A 27,598-nucleotide genomic window follows, 5' to 3' on the forward strand; every position below is an offset into this window, starting at 1 on the left:
TTAGCGGTCCTTTACACTACTGTCACCTGTCTCTCCTCTCTTCAGTTGTTTTTTTCCCCTTATTTCAGTATCCGTGCAAGTTGGCAAAAAAAAAAAAAAAAAAAATTAAAACAGGGTGATTTATTCAAATGAATCATCAACGCTGGAATTGATTCAATATGTGCCACATTCAGATGGGTGCTATATTATTCCCTAGGGGAGAGGCAAAGATGGAGCTGTGGAGCTGTTTTATTTGTGCTGTCTTGATCAGTGTGTCAGGCAGAGACGCTGAGCTTGTTCTCAATGAATGGACGAGCCCTTGAACCATAAACCTGTACCTCCTCTGATAACAGTTTTTGCATTGTGATGTAAGTGCCATTCTCTGTGATGTCCTCTCTGACAGCACTAAATATATCAACATGCACAAAATGATCTGTCAAAGGAATCATTTGATTTCAGCCTGTTCTCCAAACTAAGGATTTTTTTTTTTTTGAGCCGTGTTTGTATGCAATGCACCATACTGTGGATTTTGTTGAGGCTTCAAAGTAAAGCCCTGTATTGTGGATGTGTTTGTTCCTATTGTTCAGACTTATACTGTAGTTAAATGACTTTGCTGTGCTTTTGTCATTTATAACAACTATGAGCAATCTTCAAGGACTTCAGTCCCATAAAGAATCCAGTTTAACTGGTTATTCAAGCTGCATAATATCAGGAAAATATTTAGTTGTGGTAATATTGCTAAAAATAACATTTCATCTCAGTCATCCCCTCGGATGACTGAGAATCTACAGCAGCCTGAACATTTTCAGGAACAAGAAAGCACGTGCCCCCCAAGCCCCTGCCAGATGTCAGTGTTCCTTGTTAGCAGGCTATTTGATTCAAAGTTTCCTGTGAAATAGTGTTTGAGCATTGTGACAGCAGATGGGCTCTTTTTCTAGAAGAAAATGCTGAGGAAAAACCTAAACGTTGACAACAGTCTTGTTTAATTCTCAGATGTAAACCAGGAGATTATTTTCATGGTTGAAGAAAACCAAGCGTAATTTTGCGGAAAGGTTTGGGTTACAAACCACAAGGAGGTCTGCCAGCATTTACATCATCATCCCCTCATGACAATAGGACAAAGTGCTGGTTGGGTCCAACCCCAACGCTAGAATCAGCTGCTCATGGGATGCGCTGTACCTTCCCTTCTGTCACTTTGTCTTAGAGACACATCTGAACAGCACTGCTTCACTCGGGCCATGGTGGTCCCTTTCAGACAGACGGCGGACTCTCGTCCTCTGGGTTTAAAAGTCTGGAGGTTTCTTTGCCGTTAGTGCACACTCAAAAAGGGTTGCTACTAGAAGGATAGCGCACATTAATGATGAGTGAATAAGAAATAAAGAGCATCTTGTTATGCTAACACAACATGGCTCACATTTCAGAAGGATAATGTATCCCAGAATTATAATGTTGCTTGATTTGATGGGATTCAGCATCTTTGGGTACTTCCTCTTAAACCCAAGCCCTCTCTAATGGGGAACGATTAACCAAATAAAAGTGTACTTTTGGGCAAATTATAAGTTCCTTTATATTGCCCACCCAGTGAGTAAAAGGGAGCATGAAGTTGGCCAATCACAGGAGTTCTTTCTTCTCTCCTCACAGATCTGCAACTTCAGGAAATTATTTTCTTTTTAGATATAGACGGTTTGTCATTCAATCATACATTTAAAAAAATACAAATTGAAAGAAATTTTGTTGCAAGGCTTCAATAATAATAAAGTATTGATGTAAATATATATAATAGAAGAGTAAACTAATGGCAGTTTAGTTTACTTATGGCATGAGGGATGAATCTGTCTTAAACTTAAACACTGTCGAGAATTGCTCTGCACATGCATCTTTTTAAACGCATTTAGTTTTCTCATTGGATAAAATCTTTTTCACTCAATTTTCATGTAATGAACAATCAATTATTAATCTTGACTTGTTTTAATTAAAATGAAATAAAAAGTTAAAACCATCATGATTTATTGTCCAAGTCTCAAACTCTGAGGTTGCATGCCCTTCAGTGCGATTTCTGCTTTTGGGACCTCTGACGTCTGAAATCGCCACATCTCCCTAATCGCTTCTTGAATTACTCAGAACCCGTGATGACATGGCCCCGATTGTCAGACGGGTGGGCTGGTGACACTGGAACACAGACGGTGCTTGTCTGTTTGAAATATTCTTTTTCGAGCTTCCAAGCCCTGGGCTGTCCTCTCTCCCAGTCTCTCAACACCCAGCTTCGCCCACTGAAATAAGACTTCCATACTGGAAAATCCGGCCGTTCAACTGGCAGTCTGGACTAGGTTCAGCCCACACGACAGGGACCCACCACCATCGCCACCACTTCCACCCCTTTAATAGGCACAAGAGTTTGCCACCCCATGTAGATGCCTTTTGGTCGGCTTCCACGGATGGCGTCAATAGCATCTTCCTACACAAAAGTGACTGAACGAAGGGCACACAAGAAAATGTGGGAATAATTTACACTTTCTCACTGTACTACCATCAGAAACCATAATTAATCATGATAGAAAAAAGGTGGAAGCCATCTTGGCTGGTGAAACACGCAGTGCCTGTGAACAGCCCTGACACCTTTAACAGCTCCATTGGCCAAATAGGAATGGGTGTCAGAGTGCTTACAACTGAGCTCCCTCCATGGCAGCATGTTTCCCTTCGTCTTCAGAATTGTGTCTGCTTCATGATGCTTTTCTGCGACAGCTCCGCAAAGTGCAACTGTCGCACTCCTTTATCTATTTTATCCGCACAATGTGAAATCATAGACAGTCTGTCGAAATAAGACCGATAACGTTTTTTTTTTTTTTCTGTCTTTCACTCTTCAGTAGCTGCCAAAATAAAATGTGACAAACACAACTAGATTCGTTTCACAACACAAGTAATTTTTTATCATTTCCTATCTAAACTTGACGTTTTCAAATGCACATTTGCTGAAGCGAGTGGATATTTATTAACTTTGCATGCGTCTACTAAAAACCTCTCAGAAACTTGATTCCTAGATATGTTGCAGAAAAAGTGAGAATGTGCTCACACTTGAACTTTTACAGCCGTCTTGGTGGTAAAATAACAGAAAAATAGCAGATCTTTGACTCCTGGTGTGTGACATGGCTGACAGATTAATTATGGATATGAATCCAGAGCTGCAATTTGCCCTGTTTGACTTTGTGTTCCCAGCAGTCAAACTACACAACAAAAATATTTCCCTTTTGCCTCATTTAGCACAGACGGAGGCTCACTTTTCCGGCACCTGGCCACTTGCTACTTCGGTGTACCTGTTAGTGGTAGTTACTGTGTCTGAGCATGTGCATTTTGCAGAAATGCTTTCACAGTAGTGAGTAGGTGTATGTGTGTAAAGCCACCACTAGAAAGTGTTGAAAGCCTCAGCTAGCAAGATCGCATCCAGGGTGACTAATAAGCTTAACATGAGCACGGCTGTGTTCGCAAACATGGTGCGCTGAAAGAAGTCTTCAATGTTGAGAGAAATGCAGAAACGATTCCTCAGGCTGCTACTAATTCCTTCACCCCCCTCAAGCTTCAATCAGACTGTGAACCATCTTTCTGTTAGCAGTGGATTTATTGCAGTTACAAACTGCAGATCAGAAGTGCAAGACTTAAAAAACAAAGTTCAGGAGAGACTGCCTTTAACTGTTAGTTTATCGAGGAGCTGTGCATTTATTTATTATTTTTTTTAAGGTTAGGGGCAAAATCGAATTTACTTTGAGTGGGAAACAACACAGTTGTACTGTAGGCCATGAAATGTATTTCATTGTCTCATCTTTCCTTCTGTCATGTGTTAATTTGATTAAAATACAGCATATTTGCATATTTCTACGATCAAAAAGAAAACAAGATTATGCTATTATGTAAACTTGTGTTTGTATTCTGCTCTGATTTCTCTTGAACTGCTGCCTCTTCATAGCTCATCCACTCTTTCTGTTTGGCTACTGAGCAGAAATCTAGTAGCTGTGTGGCCCTAGAATATGCAGTTGTATCCACACGTGACTTTCCTCTGACCATGTGGCTCCTCAAAGTGTGGATTTATAAGCCACTTCACACTCCATCCCTGTGTGGGAGGACGCTGCGTTTAAAAATAGGCAGGTTTGGAGGTAGTGAGCGGCGCACACTACCATCTAAAGCGCTTGGTACAAAACACTGAACTATCTCTACACTCTGTGTATGTCATTATTTTGTGTCTTGTTGATCATCAATGATTAATCAGGGTCTGCAGCTGAGATTGACTGTTGTGAAATGTTTCCATTACCATGCAAAAGTTTTCATACTCATTAAAGTTTGACCAATTTTGTTGCATTACAACCACAAACTTAATTTTTATTTTTGGGGGATTTATTCTGAAAAGTGTGGCATGCATTTATATTAGCCACCCTGAGTCAGTTATACTGCTGCAAACAATGCAAGTGTTTTTGGGTATGGCTCTATAGTGGTGAACATTTAGGGACTTAAATCTGTTCTTCTTTACAAAGTAATTTAAGCTCATTCAGATTAGATAGACATCAATCTTTAGGTTGTGCAACAGATTCAGGTTCAATTTGTGTCTGGACATAAATGGGTCAATCCATTGTAACTACTAAATTATCAATACTCTTATCACAATTTGATGTTCTATTAGAAAACTTGTGGACTTTACTTTATATGACAGCCAATCTAAATAAATATGAATTTATTAACCACTTTAAATTACGCAGTGGTTGATCGGTGCACACTAGGCTTTCTCCACTGCAGTTGAACATCATAAATGAGTTTTATATCACACTGTTCATCACATTATCTGACAGTTGTCTTCTTGGCAAAACCATATATTCACCCTGCGTGTTAAAATGCAGAAAGCTGAGGTATTAATACTGCTTGTACTGAGCAGCAATAAGGTTCCTAAGGTGCTACAGATGAGTTGCGGGGGATGTGCTGTTATTAATGGCAATGAGGACCTTCACACCTGGAAGGTTGGTGACCTACAGGTGAGTGCCACAGCCTCCCTGGATTTGCCGTCTCATCTCTGTAGTCCTTTAGTCTCTTCTCTGGATTCAATTACTGCTACCAGGCTGACCTCTGACCCCCCTTTACCACGTTTAACCTCATCTTCTGACCCTAACAGTGTTAACGGTAGTAAACTTCCTCTGTGAGCATCCATTTTTGTTTCACTCATTTGTCTCCTGCTTTTAAATCAACACATTTTGTCAACAATGACTCGTTTTATTTTGGATCATAGCTGATTGAGAAATTAAGTTACTGTAATACAGGTATATCTCAATTCATTAACGAATTAACAAATTTATTTTAGTTATTCAATTGAGAAAACGAAACTCATACTTTCACTGAGTAATATACATAAGTGTTTTTTTCTGTTAAATTAAATGATTTAAATGTAAAGGAAGTTCCTTAGAAGGTTTGAATATTTCAAAAGACCAATAAGAGAAACTTACAGAAATAATACTCTACTTGAAGGAATCAATGAACAGGCCCGTTTTCTTGCCTAATTTATAGATGAGCAGCTATGTGAAAAAAATCTTTCAATTTTTGTATTGAATTACTTGCATAAACTAACTTTTCAATTATAGTTAAACTTTCTGAGATCAGACTGTTATCCTGCAAAAACAGAAACTGTTGCTTATATTATCCTTCCTCAGACAAATCTACTTCAGCTTTTGCTTCAAAGCTCCCATTTTTCTGTTTCTGCAGATTGATCCTTCACCTCACTCTAAGCTGCAGTCGATGGTTGTTAAGCCATGGCCGTCTCTTAATCACAACACAGATACCTGTTAATTACCAAATGAGTTCAAGTATTTTTGCTACTTAAACAGGGATTTGGGATCAATGCATTGCTTTGCTCTGGTTTCAGCACTGAGAACAGTTGATCATCAAGTTGCACATGGTTTGCTCTGCATGCAATGGCTAAAGCAGACACAGGGCAAAGCAATAGGCATATTAATGGACTTCTGCACAGATGACATAGTTTGGTGGTGGGTCATGGATAAAGTATGAACTTGTAAACTCACAGAGGGGCCTCTTCCTTCTCCCTCCCTCTCACTAACTCACCCTCACCCTTCGTAGTGTCATCAGTTTGCAGATCTTCTCTATGAGAGCAGTGATTAGCCATCTCTCTCACTCTCATCCCCAGCAGAGTTCACACAGAGGTAATCAAGTAGATTTTCATCCTTGGAGGCTCTGATTTCCCCATGCCTTTGTTCTTTGGTATCTCCTTTTTAGCCAAAGTCCTATCTGTTTGATTATATTGTCATGGAGTATTGTAAATAAATTTTTTGATACATAAATTTCTTTCGGTTACATTTAAATTACTTCAAGGCTCTTAAGGCAGGTCCTTTTTTTTTCTTTCTTTCTACCACCAACCAGTGCCAGTGTCAGAGATTCCCAGTCTGCAGGGTTGATTTGAGCCGGCGGCGTCTGAGGTGTGGTCTTAGTGGACCGTTTTGCTGTGATCACAGCAGGCAGTGGGAGGTTAATCCCAAGAGAATGGAGGCTCAATCTTCCCCCGCCTCCAGTTTTTACCCAAGGCTCTCACATCCCCTGCTGCATAATGGCCCGGCAGAGTTCTGTGATACCTGAACAGATTTCTATTCTGCTTCAGATTCTCATTATTATGACATTTAGCCATTTGGGAGCTGACCCCCAGCCTTTCTGTAAACATGTAAATTAAATCTGGGATGTGCAGCAAAGTGAACAAAGATATTTTGTATTCAGTGTCTTGAAAAAGTCTTCACTCCCATTTGAAATTGTGCACAATTGGTCCATTACAACCACAGACATTACTGTGTTATATGGAAATTTCATGTGATAAACCAACACAAGATTATATCTAATTAATTTAATTATAACCTTGAAGATTTGCAATTTTTTTTAAACTGTCATTCTGAGAAGTGTGTCATGCATTTAAATTCTGGCACTTTTACTCTAATATCCCTAAATAAAATTCAGTGCAACCACGTGCTTTCAGAAGTCACCTAATTAGTAATGAGGGCATCTGTATATAGTTATATACAGTTAATGCATGTGTAGTATATGTAGAGCTGTGAGGTAAGAAAAGGAATTTATTCTGATTTGGAAGAATGGTGTAAGATTACAAAACTTGACAAAAAGGAAGTGTTGTGAATAACTTCATATATTTATCATTGATACTGATCATATGAAAATAGAGTAAAGGAAAACTGGTAACTTACCAAAACATGGCTGTCCACCAAAACTGACAAGACAGTCGAGGGAACCACAAAACGGACATTTTTGGAAAAGTGTGAATAAAAAAGCCATTCAGTTTATATTTTGTCACAAATAATATAGAGTCTACAAAGAACACGGCTTTGTATGCAAAATACCATGTGTTGAGGAAAAATAACTACACATCAGCATGAAAATACCTTCCCCACTGTGAAGCCTGGTAGTGGTAGCATAGTGCTGTGGGGAGGCTTCAGTAAGGACTGAGAAGCTGGTCAGACAGTTGATAGATGGAATAAATTTTGGGTGATCCTGGAAGAAAAAAGGTTTAACAATAGCGCCGATGTTCACCTATCCACAATGGTTTTGATAAAAGTATATTTATATGTCAGAATGGCCCAGTCAAAGTCAAAAACCAGTGTTTTTGCAAAGTATTAATTCATGGGGACTGAATCCAAAAGCACTGACAATATTTTATTTGAGGGAAAAAAAATCTATCATTTTCTTCCCACTTCTTTGTAATCGGACAAAATAAGTTTTAGGGATATGAATACCTTTGCTAGACATTTAGGTGCTAGAGTTAATCCTAAATATTCGATTTAAATAGCTGCAGCGTAGGTTAATTTTACATAATCATCAAGGTGAAAATCTTAATGAGTAACTTAATGATCCCGAGGAGTAAGACAGCAAAACAAGCTCTGCATTTTAAGGGAAATTGTGTCCCTTCCAGGACGGAGAGTTTTGATATACATTTAGTTTGCTCTAGCCCTGAGAAATTATTTCAGATGGCAGAGTATGCATCTGTTTTTCCCTGGAGTCTTTCACACATATCTGTGTGTAATTAATGTGAATTTTGACAGATGGAGGGAAAAAAAATGTCCGCATAAGAGAGAAGGGTACATGCCACAATGTGTGAAGTGCAAGCTTGATGGGAGCTTCTTGTATTATATTCGCTGTCCATGCCAGCTGGACTAGCAGCTAGAGAAATGTTACAGGTAGAAATTCAAGCTTTAAATGTATGCGGAAATCACAGAAATTCAACGGCCACCATAAATAGGTTGGTGGGTTTTTTTTTGTTAGTTTTTTTTTTGTTACTGTTGGAAATTAATGTGAAGCACTTTTAGTATTGTACTAAATTTAGCTTCATAAAAATCTAAACATATCCTATATCATGTATCTGCATGCAGGGTAATTTTCATGAAATATCCAAGAAAGTGCAATTTTGTTCAATAGTAATTGTGACTGGAGGTCATTTTTTAAATTAAAAGCTTAATTTGCCTTTTAGGCTGTGTGTGCGTGCGCTGTTGTTTGAAACCGTGCTATTTCTGAAAGCATCGGGGTCTGACTTAGATATTAGTATAACTACATTATCACACTTTTTTTTTTCCTGCCTGGTAGCAAACATGTAAAAATGAGGATTACAACTCTGGAGAAGGCAACAGGTCATGGTTGGTAAGCTGCCCGGGGGGGTCACTGATATAGAGTCACTTTTGACAGGCTGTGGAGGAGGCTCTATTGTTACTGGTGTGTCTGGATGTTACCTGCAGGCACTATCACTGAGACTACAGTATTATCCTATTATTAGGCTTAGTTGTTTACGCATATTACTGCTTGTCAGGTAGGCAGAGAATCCTTCTGAAAATGAGCATCTGCAGAAAAAATACATGACTACTTCTTTATCTCATTCAAGTACATCGGCTTAGGATAATTTTCAGAGGCCTGTAAGAATGTCTTCATAGGACAAAACAAACATAAATTTAAGATTTCTGTTTACAGGGAAGCATTTGATCCTTTGAAAATGTTTTACCACACCGCCAACAGTGTTATTTGGCAGTCGGCATCAGAACGTAAGAAAAGCGGCACCTGTTTTTTTATGTGTTCGTCCTGATATCATTATGGTCTCTGCTTCAATTGAAAGTGCATAGACTGTAAGAGGGACACTGTGTCGCTGTTTGTAGAGGAAGTGAACAAAATAAAAAAAGCCCATCATATGGTCTGGCAGATTTTGGGCACCAGACCAGGGATGACAAATGTGCTCTTGCAATAATTCAATCTGCTCTCATAATTCTCTAACTTTTAGGGACAGACAGAATGAAGATCTTTTTTTTTCCGGCAATTAAGCCGCCAAATCATCGTCCAATAACTGTGATCAAGTGTTAGTTAAGATGCTTTTTCTCTCCATTGACAGATTGAGGGGTATAAAGATACTTGGTGAGTGGCAGAAAGTTACTGTGAATATGTTAACGAGACGATTCTGGTGTCGCATCCAAAATGTTGTCATTTTGTTTATGTCACAGGGAAGATATTAAGTTTAAGTAATGACAGAAGGGACGGCGCTTGTTTGAGAAAAGAATAAGATGATCAGCTACAGTTGATGTTCTCACATATTTCTCACTTTTAAAATAGTTTTTTCATGTTAAGCCAATATTTTAGGCTTGACAGTTAAATTTGATAGTGAAAGAAAAGTCCTAAATCTTATTTTGGGAGGTTGTTGGAGAGATGCACTGATCTTGCTTTTCCTGGCTGATATCGATTCTGAGAATTTTCTCTCAGGCCAATAAACACCTAATGGAGGGAATAAATTTCTGCAGGTTTCTAGACAGAGGTGGCAGTTTTGAAGCGAACAGAAAATGAAGCAGTTACAGGATTTTCCATATTTGTGCATCAAAACATGCATCCCTAACCTTTCATTACAAAACTCACAAAAGTAAATCAAAGTGCCTTCTGTTAGTTAATGTTTTCTTAGACTAAAGATGGTGGCATTTCTTAATTTTGATGCATTATTACGAATCAGTACCTCTGCTTTGATTGGTTGATTGATGAACCTCAAACTTATTAAATAAAGTTAATGACGCAAGAAGAAACTCGACAACTGAATCACAAAACTGAATCCAAAAATAACTATAAACAGCACACTTAAGGCAATTATTAGAACCGGTTTTGAAGCCAATAAGACCATGCCTGCCTGTGTTTAAAAAGTAATAATGTGTAAATGTTTGTATGTTTACATGTAGAAAAAGATGTACGTCCTGGTGATGGTTGATCCTGATGCTCCCAGACGCTCCCAGCACCCTTCTTACTGGAGACACTGGCTGCTTGTGAACATAGAGGTACAGTAAGTCTCCCAGAACTTCTGCTCCTTCACCTCTTTGGTTTTGCCGATGGTGATACAGGCGGTGCTTTTTATTGGATTAGAAAGTCATACAGTATCATCGAAATTTACAAAGTTGTGTTTGGTTGCTTGCTTTTTTTTTTTTTTTTTTTTTTTTTTCCCAAAGTGTGCATTTTCATAATCTCATGGTCTCATTTGGCACATCTCATGTTTACATCTGCATCAGGGCCGATCGTAAAGCCGAAAAATTATGAATGGTTCTTTAAGCCGAACTTGGTTACAAAAAAACGGTGCCAAGTTTGAAAATGTTAATTTTTCATATCATGTATCTTGTGCAATAAATGCCTGTGACAAAAGTGTGGGAGTAAGTCTTTCTAAATGGCTGTGAAAGTTTGCAAGGCCCTGTCAGCAGCAATTTCCCTCTGCTGCGCAGTGCCTGGGACGTGTCAATGCGAGCGTGTGAGACTGAGATTGGGGAGAGCAGCATGCGAGGCGCACACTTTTCCTCCCATAGTGCTCCAGTCCCTCAGCTCCCCCTTCAGTGGAGAGATCTTGGCAGAGTGTCCTCCCTTCATCTGTTCCCCCAGGCAGAGCAGCTCCCCCAATGATCCACACTTCTCCATATTTTACACCCCCGAAATGGGCACAGCTCCGATCCCCTTATTTCTCTTCGTATTTCACTCCTTTTTATCCATTCGCTTGTGTTTTCGCATTCTTGCATTCTAACGCCAAATGCATGTTGAGTTGTTGATTGCCTCAAATATTTTGAGGTTTGCAGACATTTTTTATAATCCCTTGGGAACTGGGAGATCAACCCAGTAGATTAGAAACTAGGGGTCTGAAAAGCAAGATCACAAAGCTGCTTCAGAGATGTGTCGCTGCTCCCTTTAATTTTTTTTAAAAGACTTGGTTTTTAAACTGAGTGAGTGCCACATCGATTCAAAGATCCAAAAGTGTTGAATTTGCGAAGAGCTCACAACAGGTTTAAAATTAGCGTTTTTTGATTTGTTCCGCATAAAATTGCTCTCAGGAAATCATTTTTGCAGCCGTGCTGGCAAGCGAATTAAAGATCCAATGGTGTCTTTTTTCTCTCTCTAACTTATGTATATTTACAATAAAATCCCGGGTATGGATTCCCAGTATATCACAAAAATAAAGTTTTCAAAAAAACACTGAAGGTAAACAAGATGCTATTTTTGCTTTTTTTGAATACGAGTTGATAATATCACAGGTGGCACTATTAAATACTATGGTGCATGAGTGTGTGTATTTACATAAAAAACACACACAACCCTCTTTCCTCACTGCCTGGTACATTAAATCAGATTAACCATGTTAGGGCAGTTAGTATTATCAAACTAAATCCAATTTGATAAATGTAAGAATAATAAATGTTTTTTTTTTAAATTAAATTTAGAACTTATTTTTTCTAAAATAGCTGGTAGAATTGCCTTTGACTTGGATCACACATTTTGAGCATCCTTCTACAGACGGTCAGAAGTTTAATGTTGGCCCTTTCCTTCTGACAAAACTGGAGTCTCTGAGGTAGGTCTCAGGCCGTCCTGCTCACACACCCCGTCAGCTCTACTAATAAATAGTTGATAGTAAAGCAGAGTTCTGAATTTGTTGTCCTGATGCCACATTGCAACCGGCTTGCTTGTTTGCTTTGAGGTGCTGTTTATTTGGAAAACTCATTTGAGCTAAAGTTAAGTGTTTGTCTCAAGATTGAGATCCGAGTCCATTATTACACCTAGATCTCATCATAATGTATCATCTTCATAATTATGATAACTAATATTATTAATTGTTCTGACCTGAGCTATCTGGGACGTGTAGATAATACTTAAGAGGGGCCCAAGTTGTAACCTTGGGGTACCTCGAATGGGATTTTTGTCTGGTCCGATGAAAAGAAGAAGCCCGAGTTCTTTAGAAAAGACTCAAATGAGTAAAGCACTTTACCTGCAAATTCAACCCAGCTCTCCAGTTGCTTCAAAAATATGTCATGGTCAATAGTGTTAAATGCTTCTCTGATTCAACAGAACCATCATTGTGGTTCTTTATTTATGTGGCGGTCGTTGAACACTTTGAGGGCCGTCTCCATACTGTGGTGAGCACATTTATTTAGGTGTTGAAACGCACCTTTTGCCATTATTTTACTGATGAATTTAAGGTTTGAGATTGGCTTGTAATTCTGTAAAATAAATCTTAGTAGCTAGTTCTTGTGATTTCATCAGAGGCTGAGGTAGAAAAACCTTTTTGATATAGAAATGTGGACTTGAATAAAGCATGTTTCATACCTGCAAAAAGGTTGTTTTTAAAAGGTACTTTCAGTCTGACAAGCCTCATTCGTTAAATTTAAACTTGTATCTAAAGTTGGTTTGGTCCATGTTATGTAAACAACATAGTAGTTACCTCATTATTTACCTCATTTTAAGGACAGACTGGTATACTGCTAAAAGAAGAAACGTAATCATTTCCACTTCATGAAATTTCACCTTTAATTTTTATTCTCAAGCCTGTGAAGAAAGCCCGGTATATTCACCAGCTGTGAATAAACAAATATCTTTCAAGCCTTCAGATAGACGGCATTCTCTCAAGCAATTCATTTTCCTGTCACTTGTGTGGGTGTTGACCTGCTCTGCCCATGTCGGATTGGCCAATGTGATGAGATGTTTTTCTGATTGTGACTGGTGGTTGGTCAGAAGGGTTAATGAGCCTTTTGAGTGAAGGCAGCTGTAGTGGGAGGTGTTTAATTGACCACGGTGGCCAGGTGACATGACACAACCTCCATTTTGTTTCAAGTGTCAATCTGAATACGTCGGATTTTGCTTCAAGCTCAAGTCTTTTGAATTTGTGAATGAACACATACATCAGCAAATTAATGAGTGCTGATTAAAGAATAATTAGTTCCGTCTTCTAAAGTGTAAAGAGTGCTGCGCGATAATATTCTCGGCATGTTTGTTGATTTTAACTCTGAGGTCATGGTTTCAAATGCCAAACGGATCTGTGTTTTACTTTTTCAACAAGTCAAATAATATGAGCTGCAGCAGCCATATTCTCTTCATATATATTCATGGGTCCAGGGTCAAACAACCTTGCCCTGGTTTGAAGATGTATCCATAATTACTGTGTATTCTTTGGAGTTGTAAAGATAAAGATTTCCATAATTCAGCCGAAAGCGAGGTGAGGTCAGCCTGGACCGAGCAGCGAGCCGCAGCACATTTAAGCCGATCCCTCAGTTAAAGTCTCATTAGAGAAGAAAAAGAAGCAACAAGGACACGCTGAAGTGCCTCGTGTGTTCGTGCTTTGCTCGCTTCTGCTTCGAGTACGAACACAACACATGGCTCTTCACTTAACAAAGCATGTGTTGAGGATCTCCTTGCTTTATGTCAGCCATGCCAGAACTCTCTGGAGAGCACGACTTGTAATATTTGAATACTTGTTGCCAGGTTCTGTGCTGCTTACCCACAGCATTATAGAGAACGTAGATGTAAATATTGCTTCCTGACATGGGATGATTTTAGGGCTGTTGTAAACGAATATTTTAGTAATCGAGTAATCTATCGATTATTCTTACGATTAATCGAGTAATCGGATAAAAAAAATTATAAAATGAAATATTGGTAAATCTGGCATAATACCGGTGTTACTATCAGATATCAATATCAGTCCAATTTTTCATATTTGAGCATCCCTAACAGTTGCGATTTTGTAGTTTAGAAAACTAACCTGTAACAATAATAGCTCACTTTCTAAGTTAACCAGAAGAAAAGTTATAGAAAAATCTGAAATTATATTGAATTTAATAACAAAGAGGCAGGCTAACAAATATGCTTATAAAAAATGTCTACAATCCAGCTTTTAGTTTATGTATTCATCTTCAGTGAGTTTAATAGATTAATTAAACTCACCTTGCCACCTAACCTTTCACGCTTTGGGTTTGAAAATACGGGAAATGTCGCCTGGAGTGGGAGGAGAGGGCGAATGAACGAACGTAAGATGGGGTGGAGGGGAGGAAATAGACCAGCGGACTGACGAACCGTTAGACCGGGGGACGAACACGGGGGGAAGCAATACGGGATATTTACACACCTTCACTGGTCACACTCAGAAACTCATCTACCAGCCATGTACGATGCGCTCCGCCACCCGTTTCTTCAGACCGGGATATGAAATTTATTGTGCGGTTCGTCGGTAAAGCTACATTTACACGGTAAGCATCAGCTACTCAGCCGCCCGCCCTGTTCAGTCTATCCGCTCACCTCAGCGCTCTTCCCGCCGTTCGCTTTCAACCAGCAGCCCCGGAGGAGAAATGCTGCCGTACTCCAGGCATTCCCCAGTCATTTTAAGGATGCTTATTGGTTCCCCAAAAACGATAAAAAGTCGGGCATTATCATCAATCCATAAAATCCCCACGGGCCAATCTTGAAGATTGGACTTTATGCCGCTGAGACTTAGCTTTTGTCAACAACTCAGAGGCGGAAGTGAGAGCTCCGCGCAACGCAAATGAAGTCCCGGCCGGAACACGGTGCGCTAACTAATAAAACATAAATTAACGAAGCTTCGAGGCAGGTAAATTTTCCTCGAGGAATTTTAGTAATCGAGGTACTCGAATCATTCGAGGAATCGTTTCAGCCCTAGATGATTTAATGGGCAACTTTTAACCAAATAAGACACTTTGACAGGGCTGTTTTCTGTATAATATTCTCTATTAGATTTTTTTATTTGTCTTACAGAAGTTATAAAAATCTTTGCTGTCAGCTTTTATATTCGTCCATTGACATTGTAAGATGTCTTAATTTTATGTCCTATAAACTTATTGCCTTTAAAGATGTACAAATATATTTAAACCTTGGGGGAAGGTGGTGATCAACAGAACATTTAGCAATAATAAATCACATTATGCAAGCTACTTATTTCAATGGGCGGGATTTGTTTTAGAACAATTCTAAAACATTATTAAAGGTTTAATATAGAGCTATAATTATGGGCAGTACAAGTCTATTAAGTATTTTATTTTTTACCAACATGCATCTTTGGACTGGATGTTATATTAATGACCCAACCAGAGTCCTGAGTTGAATCTGACAGAAACTGTGGCGACAGCTACAGATTGGGGTGATGGCAAAGATGTCTTCCAACTTCCAGGACTTAATTATTTTCCTGGTAAATTCAACGAACGGTAAAACACTGCGAGTGTGAGATGTTTGCAACATGCAGCTAGTCTGAAAACAATGCTCTACTCAACAAAACAAAAAGAAAATCTATTTCACACATAAAAGAAAAAATAAGATGTAAATGTTAAACCTACACCTTGCTTTTTGCCATTTCTGCAGCTGTCTTCATCACTTGTTGCCTTGTCTCAGCTGCTTGTTGTAGGTCACAAATACCAGCATCAGCACATCTTTACAAGCATGCAGAATAACAATGCAGAAGTTACAAACAATAAACAATCATAATTGTATGTTTATATCAACTGTCAAGTCTTTTATCACATCTTTAGTTTGGTCTGCCAAGAACAATTTATTCCACCAATTAAGTGCAAACTGTGTGGCTGGATGTCTTGTCTTCTCTCACCAGCTGTCCACTTGCTTTTAGAATAACATTATTAGATGATGGATATGCATTTTCAATGCAGCTGCCTGTTATGATTGACCCTCTGAGCTACAAAAACAGTCATTTAGAATATTCTTCAACACGCACCCGCGTTTTCACATGAATTATGGACAATTACCAAAATAAGCGTACAACAGATTGTTGTCTCGCTCTCTGAGTCAAATTCCAGATTGTGAGCCTCTCCCTCTTTCTCTCTGCTCTCCTGGAGTCTAAATCAATACAGATGTTCCGGTGAGGACTTGCAGTAATAATTACTGCAACAAGCAAGTCATTTGGATCCGAATGAGTCAGTTTATATAAACATAACACTAGGAGATACTTTTTTTTCTCCTTAATCCAGTAGTAAAATTATCTCCCGTGCTCTTAAGAATAAAAAAAGATGTTCATTGCTGTTACGTAGTATCAGGTTTTACTTATGTGTAACCTAAGACGTCCCTTGCTTAAAGGTGTGTCACTGCAAAATTAATCTTTCTTAGAATGTTTTCTTTGTGAACACAAAGTTGAAGGTCAAAGGTTGTTTTTTGTTTATACAATTCAGAATCTCCTAATCAGTTCTAGATAAGGTCACTTTAAGTTCTGTTTACTCAGCATATTGTGTGATCTTTTGGTCCCCCAATACAATCTATCAATGGGACTCAATCGTATGATTATTGAAGGCCAGATGGACATCTGATTATTATAGTGCACGGGGGGGATATGCATGCTTTAACATCCTCTATTGTTGCAGCTCCCAAAAGAGGAAGGAGCCTGTGTTCTTCTGCAGCTCAAGCAAACACTAACAGTGGAGTATTGTGACGATATTAGACCAGCTGGCTTTGTGTTTGTGAATTCTGCGGCCTGCAGAGATCATCTGCTCCACACCTCAACATGTCCTTTAACTGCTAACTATTAGACGTGTAACCTCTTTACAGCTTTTAATTTGGTGCTAAACTCTTGAAATGATAACACTTTGGTTGTTTTGTCTCTTATTTTTAATATACACCGTTTGGTGATGAGGACAAAAGCTCTCATCCATCCCCCCCCCAAAAAAACAATAAAACTCCACAGTTTTAGTGTGATTAATAATTCCAATGTGTCAGATTTTGCTTAGCACCAGAGCTCTAGAATTGCATTTATTTTATTTATATAATTTATTTTATGCATTATATTTTTAAAAAAATAAATGAGTGAAATGTAGCCATCATACACCTTTGAGCATGGCATGTTCTTACATGTTGAAGACTATCACAAGTGACACTTTAAGATTTTATTTGTTTTTAAAGTCCAAGTAACACATCATTACTATCTTAGGAGCATAAAATGATTAGATTACATTTTGAATGTTTGCAGAAGCCCTGGAGTTTGTTTTTGCGAAACAGCCCATACATATTCTTGCATTGTTCTGTTTTTTCTGTAACCGTACCTACTGTGCATGTAATGATTTAAGTGTTAATTTTTCTGACAGACAGCTGCCCCCATATGGAAGCCAAAAACAGTCTCCCAGAGGCCAGTCGAACCACCGCTAGCTGCACTGCAAGAACAAAGCAGCAATAGTATTATTCATAATTAAACTCTTATTGTGTGCTCTGCTGAATATTTCCATTCTTCTGCCTCTCTCCTGCTCACTCTCGTTCCCCCTCTAAATACTTTGCACCTCGTGGTGGGAACATCTGTCTGGCGTCAGAGTGGAGCCTGGCTGTGCAGATTGGAGCAGGTAGAGGAGCACATTGTAGCCCGGCTAATGATGAGAGTGTCTGCCCTCTCTCTTGGAGGAGACGCAAGCTGCTGCTTCACGCTCGCTCACTCCACTCATACGCCCAGGGAAACAGATTTCCAAACATATGCAGTATGTTTTTAATCCAGTTGAGCACTTCAGTCCCCAGAAAACACAAATAACCTTACGGGACATCCATATCTTATGACAAGGGGGTGGGCGCAAAGCAAGTGAACAATTTTTCTTTTTCATGTGATTTTTTTTTTTTTTTTCTCTCCATCCCAAAGTTGCCAAACATGCTCTTAACCCAGGTTAACAGTTTGGTTGTTTATGGTTTCAGAAACTTTTTCACAGAACATCCTTCTTGCTTCAAATCATGTGATGCAACTTCATCAAATCTAAACTCCACTGACTGCACCTGTTGCCGTCCTTTGTTTAAATGTAAAGCTAGAGAATGAACGCGTTTTACGAACAGATTGTTGAGATTAGCATACATGCTAATTAAATCTGTTTATCTGATTAGTGAAATGTTGCTGGGGTTTTTTAATGTGCAGTACTTTGCAAAAGTATTCATACCCCTTGACCTTTAAATTTTGTCATATTACAACACCAAACTTCCCCAAAGTGTTTTTGTTGGATGTTATCTTATAAACCAACAAAACATCTTTATAAATTAAAAAGGAAACGGTAACGCACGGTTTTCCTTTCATTTTACAAATAAGAATTGTGGCATATTTCTGCAGTCATCCCCCTTCACTTTAATACCCATAAATTAATCCAGTAAACTTAATTATCCACAGAAGGTAGTAAATAATGTTGTTCTGTACGTTGAGCTGTGTGCGATTAAATCTCAGTTCTGTAAACGTATCAAAGTTTCATTACAAAACATTAATGACCAAATGGCATCATGAAGACCAAGGACTACACCAGACAAGTTGGGGATAAAGCTGTGGAGATGTTTAAGTCAATGTTAGATTGTAAAATGTTATCCTAAGTACTAGATATCTGATGTTTAATTTATCATTTGAAAAATGGAAAGAATGATGGTACGACTGCAAACTTACCAAGACATGGCCATTTACCCAAAATGATAGACTTAGCAAGTAGAGTGTTAAAAATAAGGGGATGAAGGAGCTCTGGCCAGTATGCCCTACCTCACTCCAGATGTAAATCCAACTAACATCATTAAATGAATTAACAGTTCATTGACAAATTAATTATGGATAAAAAAAATATATATCAGCTGAATATTTTACATAAAAGTATAAAAGTTTGTTCTATAAAGTCTCAACTATGGGGGCTGACTACAAATGCATGCAAAGCTTTTGAAAATATTTTTTAAAACATTTGAAAACCATAAATTAACTTGTTCCCACTTCATAGCTATGATTTCATTAGGTTTGTCTCATATATCCCGTGAAAAATACTCTGAAATCTGTGGCTGTAACATAGCAAAATGTGAACTGTACTTAAGGCACTGAGTTTGCAGCCCAAATGTTAAAATGTTAGCTTTCAAAGTGTAAAACCTTGATGTTAAGGTCTATATCAAATTGGCTTTCACAAAAATTAAAAGCAAGTACTGTTTTTTTTGTTTTTTTTTTGTTTAACAATCAGAACCCTCCCTTGTTACAAGTCAACAATGGTCCTTAACACTAAAGCGCAGCTGGAGGTGCTTAACATTTGGAGCATGTGCTCATCCTGTCAACTGCAGCCAGATAAATGTCAGAGGTGGTGCTACATGGAGTTCAGCTTTGGGAAGTCATTCTTCACTAAACCTCATCAGATTTACCTCACAGCTGTTCATGTGGTTATGCTTGTTAGCTCCGGCCTTTTTTTTAGTTGTACACATCTGTCTGTTTGAATGCACTTGCATCCAAGTTTTGTTTTTCTTTCATTTTTGAGATGACAGCTCAGGGCTTTCTGGCACTTCTTCTTACTTTCCGACATCTGGGCCCCTACCCTGACCCCCTATCAACTCCGTGGACAAACCTCTTCTAATATTATCGCGCTATCGCCGCTTATTAACAAACAGGTTCTTCTTCAGTGTGGGCTGCTGCTCTCACTGTTCTCTGCCACCTAAAGGGAGAATTACATAAGAATCCTCCGCTCAGTTGTCAGCTCCATCCCCCGTCCATATACTACAAACGCAAGCACATACACACACATTTACACACACACACACACTGCGCTGTACAGTAGCTGATAACCTCCCAAGCCTTTTGCCATCTCGGTAAAAACTGACCTCCCTGCTTTGGCTGCTGTGGTGAGATGATTGAAGAGGTTTCACTGCACAGAGAACATGAGCTGCTGTGGTTTACAATTAAAATAGGGAATGCTGATCAGGGTTTTGGCAAAGAAACGATCACACATAAATTACAGTTTTTACATAAAGCCTGGTGGTGTGCTTGAGGAACCTATATTCCTGTTGATGCTCCTGCTTGATTTAAGACTTTTTTTCTTAAGAAAAAGCATAGATATTGCATTTAAAAATTTGGTTTACTGTGCGTCATTTATTTCTAGCCCGGATATACAGAATAACTCGCATTCCAAGAAAACAAGGACAACCTGGAAAGCCCTCTCTGATCCAGTCTGTCACACTAAAGCCTAGTGGGGGGGGGGGGAAGCACGTTGGACCTTATCCATGTAAAGAGCAGTTTAAAAAACCGCTTGCTCTGTACACATAAAGGCACTTCTTTTAATATGTGCCCCCTTTCTTCACACCCACGGCCATTGTGTATAAAATCCTGTTTTTCCTGAAAAGATTTCTAGTCGCAGCCGCAGACAATGTTCCCCCACACAAGCTGTCGTCTTTGTCATACCCCCCTCCCCTCCACTTCAGTCAGGAAAACAGGATCTTTGGCAGTCGGCCCTGTGTGCAAATTTTTTTGTGCGTTTGGAGGGTACAGGTGGAGGGGGCAGTGGGCTGGAAGGGGAAAGGAGGGGGATGTTGATGGAGTTAGCCTACCTGTTCCTCCTGTAAAGTGGTCAACTTTGAGTGATGTGCTGGAAGGTGTGGGCACAGGAACTGGAATGGGGTAGAAAGGGGCGGGTAAATGAACAAATGTCAGGGCTAGTGGGGGGCTGCCGGGGCTGCGGCTTTGGAATACGCTTCCTCTTCGGGGTGTCTCCTGATACGGTGCGGCGAAGGGGATTGAGTCATGCTGATAAAAACAACTCACTAACAATTATGCTCACCTAATATAGCCCTTACTTAAGTATACAGCAAATCTTGCCAGTTAATTGTACACAAAACAAAGAGTTGACAAAAGACCTCCTGAAGCCAACATATTTTTCCTGTATTTTGGCATGCTAATTAAGTGTGACAGCCATGAATGCAAAGTTGGCAGATATTATGGTGGCCTGTCTAACTTCGAGTGCAGATTATGACTGGATTCTAAAACTATTACTAAAGTAGAGCAAGTGCAAAAATGCAGCTGAGGCTGAGTTGCGTGTTTTAGAAAGTGCCTAAACGGCTCAGATTGTGTATAATGAAATAAAAAACACTCACTTTGGGAACAATTGCTGCATTTATCTGCTAATGTAATTTGGTTCTGTGTGCATTGCTGTAAGAGTACCAAGGTTTTTGATATGGATACAAATCAAACAACAATGCTTGGCTTAGTGTTAGTATTATTAAATAATGTGCCCATTTCTTTGAATGCTACAAGTGTGTAGCATTGTTCACACTGAACAATAGATGTTGCAATTCTTTGCACATTACAATCCGTATCTGCAAGGGATTTGGTGATAAAGTTCCTATTATTCCTTGGAACAGTTTGAAATGACAAAAAAAAAAAAAAAAATCCCCTTTCACCATAAAGAAACCATCTCATCCATGTTAGGCTTTCATAATTTAAGTATGATCGGAACATTTTGTCTAAATAATTCTCCGGATTTGTTCAACTTGTGCTTATTGATATGCTCTCGGACTAACAACCAAAAAAAAAAAAAGGACCTCTGATCCTTGCTATTGACCATCATCATAGCCGAGAGGTTTGTTGCAATGCTGTATTTTTATGCTACACTTGGTGAGAAACCTGTTTACATTCCAGGGTGCCGTATAGTTCACTCCTCTCCGCGGCTCAGTCAGATTCCAAAGCGCTGTATAGATTTCTTTCAGCTGATGAAATTAAAAAGACAGTAGTGTGTGTGTGTGGTGTGCCTTCCAGCAACGTGATTTGCCTGCGAGTTCACGATACGGGTTGAGAGGGGAGTTCCTTTGGGGGGGATTAAATAGCTCCCTCTCTTCGTTCCCTCCTCCCCTGCCCTCCATACTTGCAGAACACAAACAGCTTGCAGGGCTGTGCAGTACTTGTACAACATGTTTTGCCACAGCGCTGCTCACAGGTAACAATAAGCTGAGGTCAGAGGTTAAGAGGGATTGTGGAGCGCGGATTGTTGTGTGTTCCTGTGGCGAGCACGGTGCACACACAGGCACGGGAAGCAGCGCCCGACCGTGTAGCTGGGAGAAAGTGAGGGTGAGATGCAGGGAGCCGCGTTGTCTTTAAGGGGTTATCATCCAGAACAAGACCAACTCTGGTTACATGAAGATATGTTTTTGGTCTGTGCACTGTAATGCCAGAGCAGTCTGAGTTTGACTTCTTTTCCCTGCAAGAACAGAGAGTTACGTCAATGTCCTTGAAGAACTACACGGATTACCACTAATATTCCTGGTCAGTAATTTAATCGGCCCTCTTAAAAACGTGAAGATTGTTTAAAAAACAAACAAACTTGAATTTATTAGCTTTCTACTCCTACTAAACACACATCTTTTATCATAACACTTTTTTATCAACATCAGCTGTGGTGTTTCTGATCTGCTGGTTTCAGGTGCATAAAATTGAGGTCAAACTATCTTTTTTGTTGTTGTTGCTAATGACAATATTTATAAATCTCAGGAGCCAAAATTCAACCAAAAATTAATTTTATTTTACAAGGAGGATCAAATCTGTTGAGACATTTCAGGTGACGTGTATTATGTTCCCAGACCTTCTCTGGCTCACGCGCACAGAGATTCATTTCCAAATACATCAGAGCTTCTTGTTGCTAGACCTGCTGCCTGGCAGGACTCGTTTCTCCCTGAGCCACAGCCAATTAAAGGTTTGCTATTACAGTACCTAGCAGAAATTTTTATATCTCTTGGACTTTTTCACATTTACACTAAATACTCAAATGTGTTTTATTGGGATGTTATGTAATGGACCGATAGAAACTAGTGCGTAATTATGAAGTCACAGGTAAAGGGATTTTAAAATGACGAAATGGTCAAAATACTTACTTGGCTAATGATTGTGCACACAGTGTAACTCCCATTAGACGTTACTCAATATGTGTGAAATGTAATCTCAGTATAAACCCAGCTGTTCTGAGAAGGCCTCGGAGGTTTGTTGAACAAACAGCTTTATGAAGACTTATTACCAAATCAGATAGGTCATGAATAATGTTATAGAAAACTTGAGGGAGGATCACGATATAAAAAAAAAAAAATCAAATCTGTTCATTCACTGAGCAAAATGTCCCTGTTGGGGCAATAATGTATTTACTCTATCCACTATATATCGTGGAGTATTTTTCTGAAGTCTTTTGAATCTGCCATTAAAAATAGAAATAGTATCCATAGCTGCAAACTAGGAGGAACAGGGAAGCTGGTCACTGCTGACGGGAAGATGGATGGAGCTAAATACAGAGCGATCCTGAGAGCAAACCTGTTAGACGCTGCAAAAGACTGGAAACTGGGATGGAGTTTCACCTTCCAGCTAGAAGACGCTAAACGTGCAGCTACGGCTACAGTGGATCACAGCTTATTCTTATCTTAGTGGCCCAGTCAAAGTCTCAAAATCTAAATGAAATGGAAAATCTGGAACATAACTTAAAAAAACAGCTGCATGAATGTGGTAAAAAGAATTTACATCTTGATAGAATTTTTAAATATAAAAAATATTTTGCAGCGTCGTTAATGTAACTATCAAGTACTAATTTAAAGGGATTTTACTACAGGTTTTTTAAACAATTTACTCTACAAATATTTAATCTTTGGTATAGACAGAAAGTCGGTGAAAGGTTGCCAAGATCAGGGTTATGTACTAACACTTTTTTTGTTCCAGAGAAAATATGTACTGTGAGGAAATGCATTAATTGCATACCTGAAAAGCTTATTTAACATAAAGGACACCTGCATTTTTTTAAAATTAATTTCTTGTTTTCCTGGTGCAGTATTTATGCACAGAGGTCATAAAAATAATCATCTATTACATATTAAAGCTGCAATAGCTGAATGATTACCTCATCTGTGGATGCATTCATAAAATGATTAAAGGTTTGTTTCCTAGAAATTTGGAGGAGTTAATAAAAGACACTGTTGTAAACAGTCGGCTTCATGAAAGTTTCTGAGCCCAGATTTTTGCTTCTGTCGTTTTGCACAATGCATATATGGGTGGTCAAGTCCCTGACACCTTGACTGAATGCACCACAGCCATGTTTCGCTTAGCTCAGTTTGTAAATGTGGAAACTGCTGACGGAGTCGCATGTTATTCACTCCAGCTGATAGTACTTAATGCATTTTGTGACCTGTTAAAATGAAATCCAGACCAATGGCGCATAAATTGGGACGCTAAAATATGTAGATTTTAAAGTAACGCTTTTTAAAGCATCCAACATTCCTGCAAATGTATTCAGAACGAAAGCATACGTTTCATAACACAAATCAAGTTACTGTGCATTGCTGCATAGTATATGTTCCGTAAAAGTAGGAATTAATAATGAAGATGCTTTTTGGCCTGAAATTGCTATTCAAACAATTATGTACTTAGTTTCTTCCAACAAATGCATTCCACGTTATTGTTTTGCCTCATAGCAAAGCACCTAAAAGACTAAAACCTTTCATTCCAGCAAAGGCCGCTATTGGTCACCGTCAATAAAAGCATAAAAGCATTTATTTCCCACGTTTGTCAAATTAACAGCATACTCCATCTCCCATAGGACTTGTAAGGTTCATTAACCTTTCTGTGAAGTGGGACAGGTTTCCAGCAGTTACTATAACCTTTGTCTCCCTGCTGCCTCAATTATAATAGAAGAATTAAACATCCAACGATTCAAAACAGTAATTCTACCTCTTAAATCCCTTTGTACCGGCTCTCAGTTGTTAATGACTAAAGACACTGAATGAACTATAGAGTTATCAGCAGATGTAACTGGACTGGAGCAAATCGAATAGCTACACTTAACAGCAGGGTTGGTGCCTGTATGTGTGCAGTTTTTGTTTAAAAGACCAAACGGAGTATTCTGTTATTTTTAGGAAATGTTGCTTTTGTTTTGGATGATAAACGTACATCTACATCATACTGCCAAAAGTATTTTCTCAATTGTCTCCACACGCGTGTAATTGCATCTCAGTTGAGTGATATCTCAAACTTAATCCAAAGGGTTGTGTGTGATATTGGTATGCAGATTTAGCAGATTGGACTCTTTTTTTTAGAAGATATCCACATTGTTTAGGAGTGCATTTAAGGACATTTTTTAGAAGGCCATTTGTGTGGCCAGACACTGATGCTGGAAGAGAAGGGCTGACTTGGTGTTAGTTTGCATTAGCTATTTTGCTTTATGTAATGGTGTGCAGTCATGTTGGAATAGAAAAGCGTAATCCTAAGTAGTTCCCACGGAGTTAGGAGCATGAAGTAGACTTAATTAAAACAAAATCTCAAGCACTTAACATCCCACTAAGCACTTTTCAAATCATCACAATAGAGTATTTCACTACTGCAAACCTTGTCAAGACATAGGTGACCACCTGAACTTACAAGGCGAGCAAACGGAGCATCAACCAGGCAAAGAGGCCCATGATAAACTACTTGTATGAATCTGTTGACAGAAATGTAAGTTGTGTATTCCACAAATCTGGCCTTACTGAAAAGTGGCCAGAACACCACTTGCCACAAGCACATGTACGCCACACTTTGTAGATTTTTCTTTTAAAAAAAAGTCAAAACCCATGTATCATCCTATTTTACGTCACCATTAGTTGCCACTTTGTGTTTTTTTTTTTGTTTGTTTTTTTTCACATTAAATCTTGAACGCAGTCATTGAAGTCTGTGGTTGTAACATGACAAAATGTGACAAAGTTATAAAAAAAGGTTTGACTACTTTTGTGAGCCACTGTATTTAACAAATATACAGCGGTTTGTTAGTTAGTTCCAAAAGTCAGGATCTTTCACAAAAGGATTCAGCAACACTACCATCCTTTCAAAGTCAAGGGAACAGACTCACCTTGAAACACTTAAGTGCTCAATTACACGCCTGTTGATTCTCTTTAATTTCTTAATAATTAGATTAATTGAGTAGGCAAAGAGTTCGTTCTCTTGTCCACCTACTCCTTCCACGTCCTCCTCTCTCTCTCTCCTCCCTCTACGTCATGCACACACCCACAAGATATTGATGCTCATTTACTTTGTGTCAGTGTTCACACCTCATATTATTTTAATTGTCACGACAGTTTAATAAGCTTAAACTTCCTCTCCTGCCCCCTCACATCTCTGCCATCCCTGTATGTGTTAATCAAAATCTAGCATGTGTTTGTACACACCATCTCATTTTCAATCTCTGTGGATTTCTCGTCTTGCAGGCAGAAACCTCTGTAGCCATGGTAAAGATGTGTGCGTGTGTGTGTTGTAACGACGACATACTCAGGCAGGGATTTTCCACTGCCACCCCCGTTAGTGGGAAGCCCTATTTGGGGACATGTCAGCGCCTTGTTTGCTTGTTGTGCTGATGAAGCTGGGGGTGGGGCGAGTGGGCAGCCTTGTTCAGGTTCCAGGATTCCCTTCAAATGAGTCAGCCAGCCCCCTCTCAAACAGACTGTTACCTTGGGAACTCAGGCTTGGGCTTCCCTCAACAGTACTAAAGTACAGACTCATCAGCACCCATACTCCCTTACACACACACACACGCACTCTAAAAGGACCAGCACCGAAGTTAGATGAAAATTAGCTCAGTAGGTTGCTCTCACTTTGGCCGTTTCTCTCCCCCATTGGGTCCAATCTGCTCTCTGAGAATGAGATGGCCAAACCAGCTCAGTCTTTGAGGTGTGTTGCATGTATCGGTCTGAATATATGGATGAGATAATGAGCCTGGTAGCTACTTTAAGTGAGTGATTCCAGTGATGCTGTCCCTTCCTGCTAATTAGCACGACCAAAGGATTGTGGGTTTGGTGTGTCAAGTGATTTCAGTGATGACTGTAGAGTTAATAACTGGACTGTTTATGTTTCCAACTTGGGTTCATTACCAAAGCCAAATGAGTTTCTGTTGTGAACCCATTAATCCAGCAGGCTATTGTTAAGTGGGTTAATTTGTTGATCCATTGAAGCAAATCAAGGGTGACTTCCCCCACCGATTTTCTCTCCCTCCTGTTCAGACCATTTTACCGCGCCCCGCTGATCTCCCACTGAGTTCGCTATCCTACTCAGATGGGTAGATCCTTTTGAGCCTTTTCAGGGGTTTAAAAATGGATGAAGCTTGTGAGAAAAATCTAGGAGCGATGTACTATTCAAAATGAATTCATAGACATAGAATGCAGATATATCAATAATCAGCAAATCTAAGTAATAATTAGGAAGCGCAAAGGCTTGACCTCAACCTGTTGGAACACTTAGGTGCATTAGAGCAGAGGCATCAAAACAACCTTTGCCTTTAGTGCTAGTATCTGGCATCACACGTTACTTGCTCTACATTTCCCATAAACACACCCATAAACTTGTAAAAAGCATTCCCAGAGTCCAAACTTTTACCTTATTTTTATTCTCATTTTTACACAAACGTGTACCTGACCAGGCTCCATAAAGATTGTGCAAACTGACTAAGATTAAGAAATGGTCTAGTGCCGTCTGCTGACATATTGTTCAACTTCAATAAGCTGTCAGCTATGCATCAATGCCATGTCTAGATAACATACAGTGCCTATAAAAAGCATTTGCCTCCTTGGATGT

General features: G+C 39.1%; 1 protein-coding gene across 1 annotated transcript in view; it reads left to right on the forward strand.

Moving 5' to 3' along the window:
- Positions 1-27,598, forward strand: part of pebp4 (phosphatidylethanolamine binding protein 4) — a 62,027-nt gene that overhangs the window by 15,908 nt on the left and 18,521 nt on the right. The window contains exon 4 of the mRNA XM_088008967.1: positions 10,215-10,310. Within this exon, the coding sequence (XP_087865093.1) occupies positions 10,215-10,310 (96 nt within the window). The remainder of the gene's footprint in view (positions 1-10,214; positions 10,311-27,598) is intronic.

This window comes from Poecilia mexicana, unplaced genomic scaffold (genome assembly GCF_051168715.1).
Source record: "Poecilia mexicana isolate PSO_F unplaced genomic scaffold, ASM5116871v1 scaffold_9, whole genome shotgun sequence".
Lineage (NCBI taxonomy): Eukaryota > Metazoa > Chordata > Actinopteri > Cyprinodontiformes > Poeciliidae > Poecilia > Poecilia mexicana.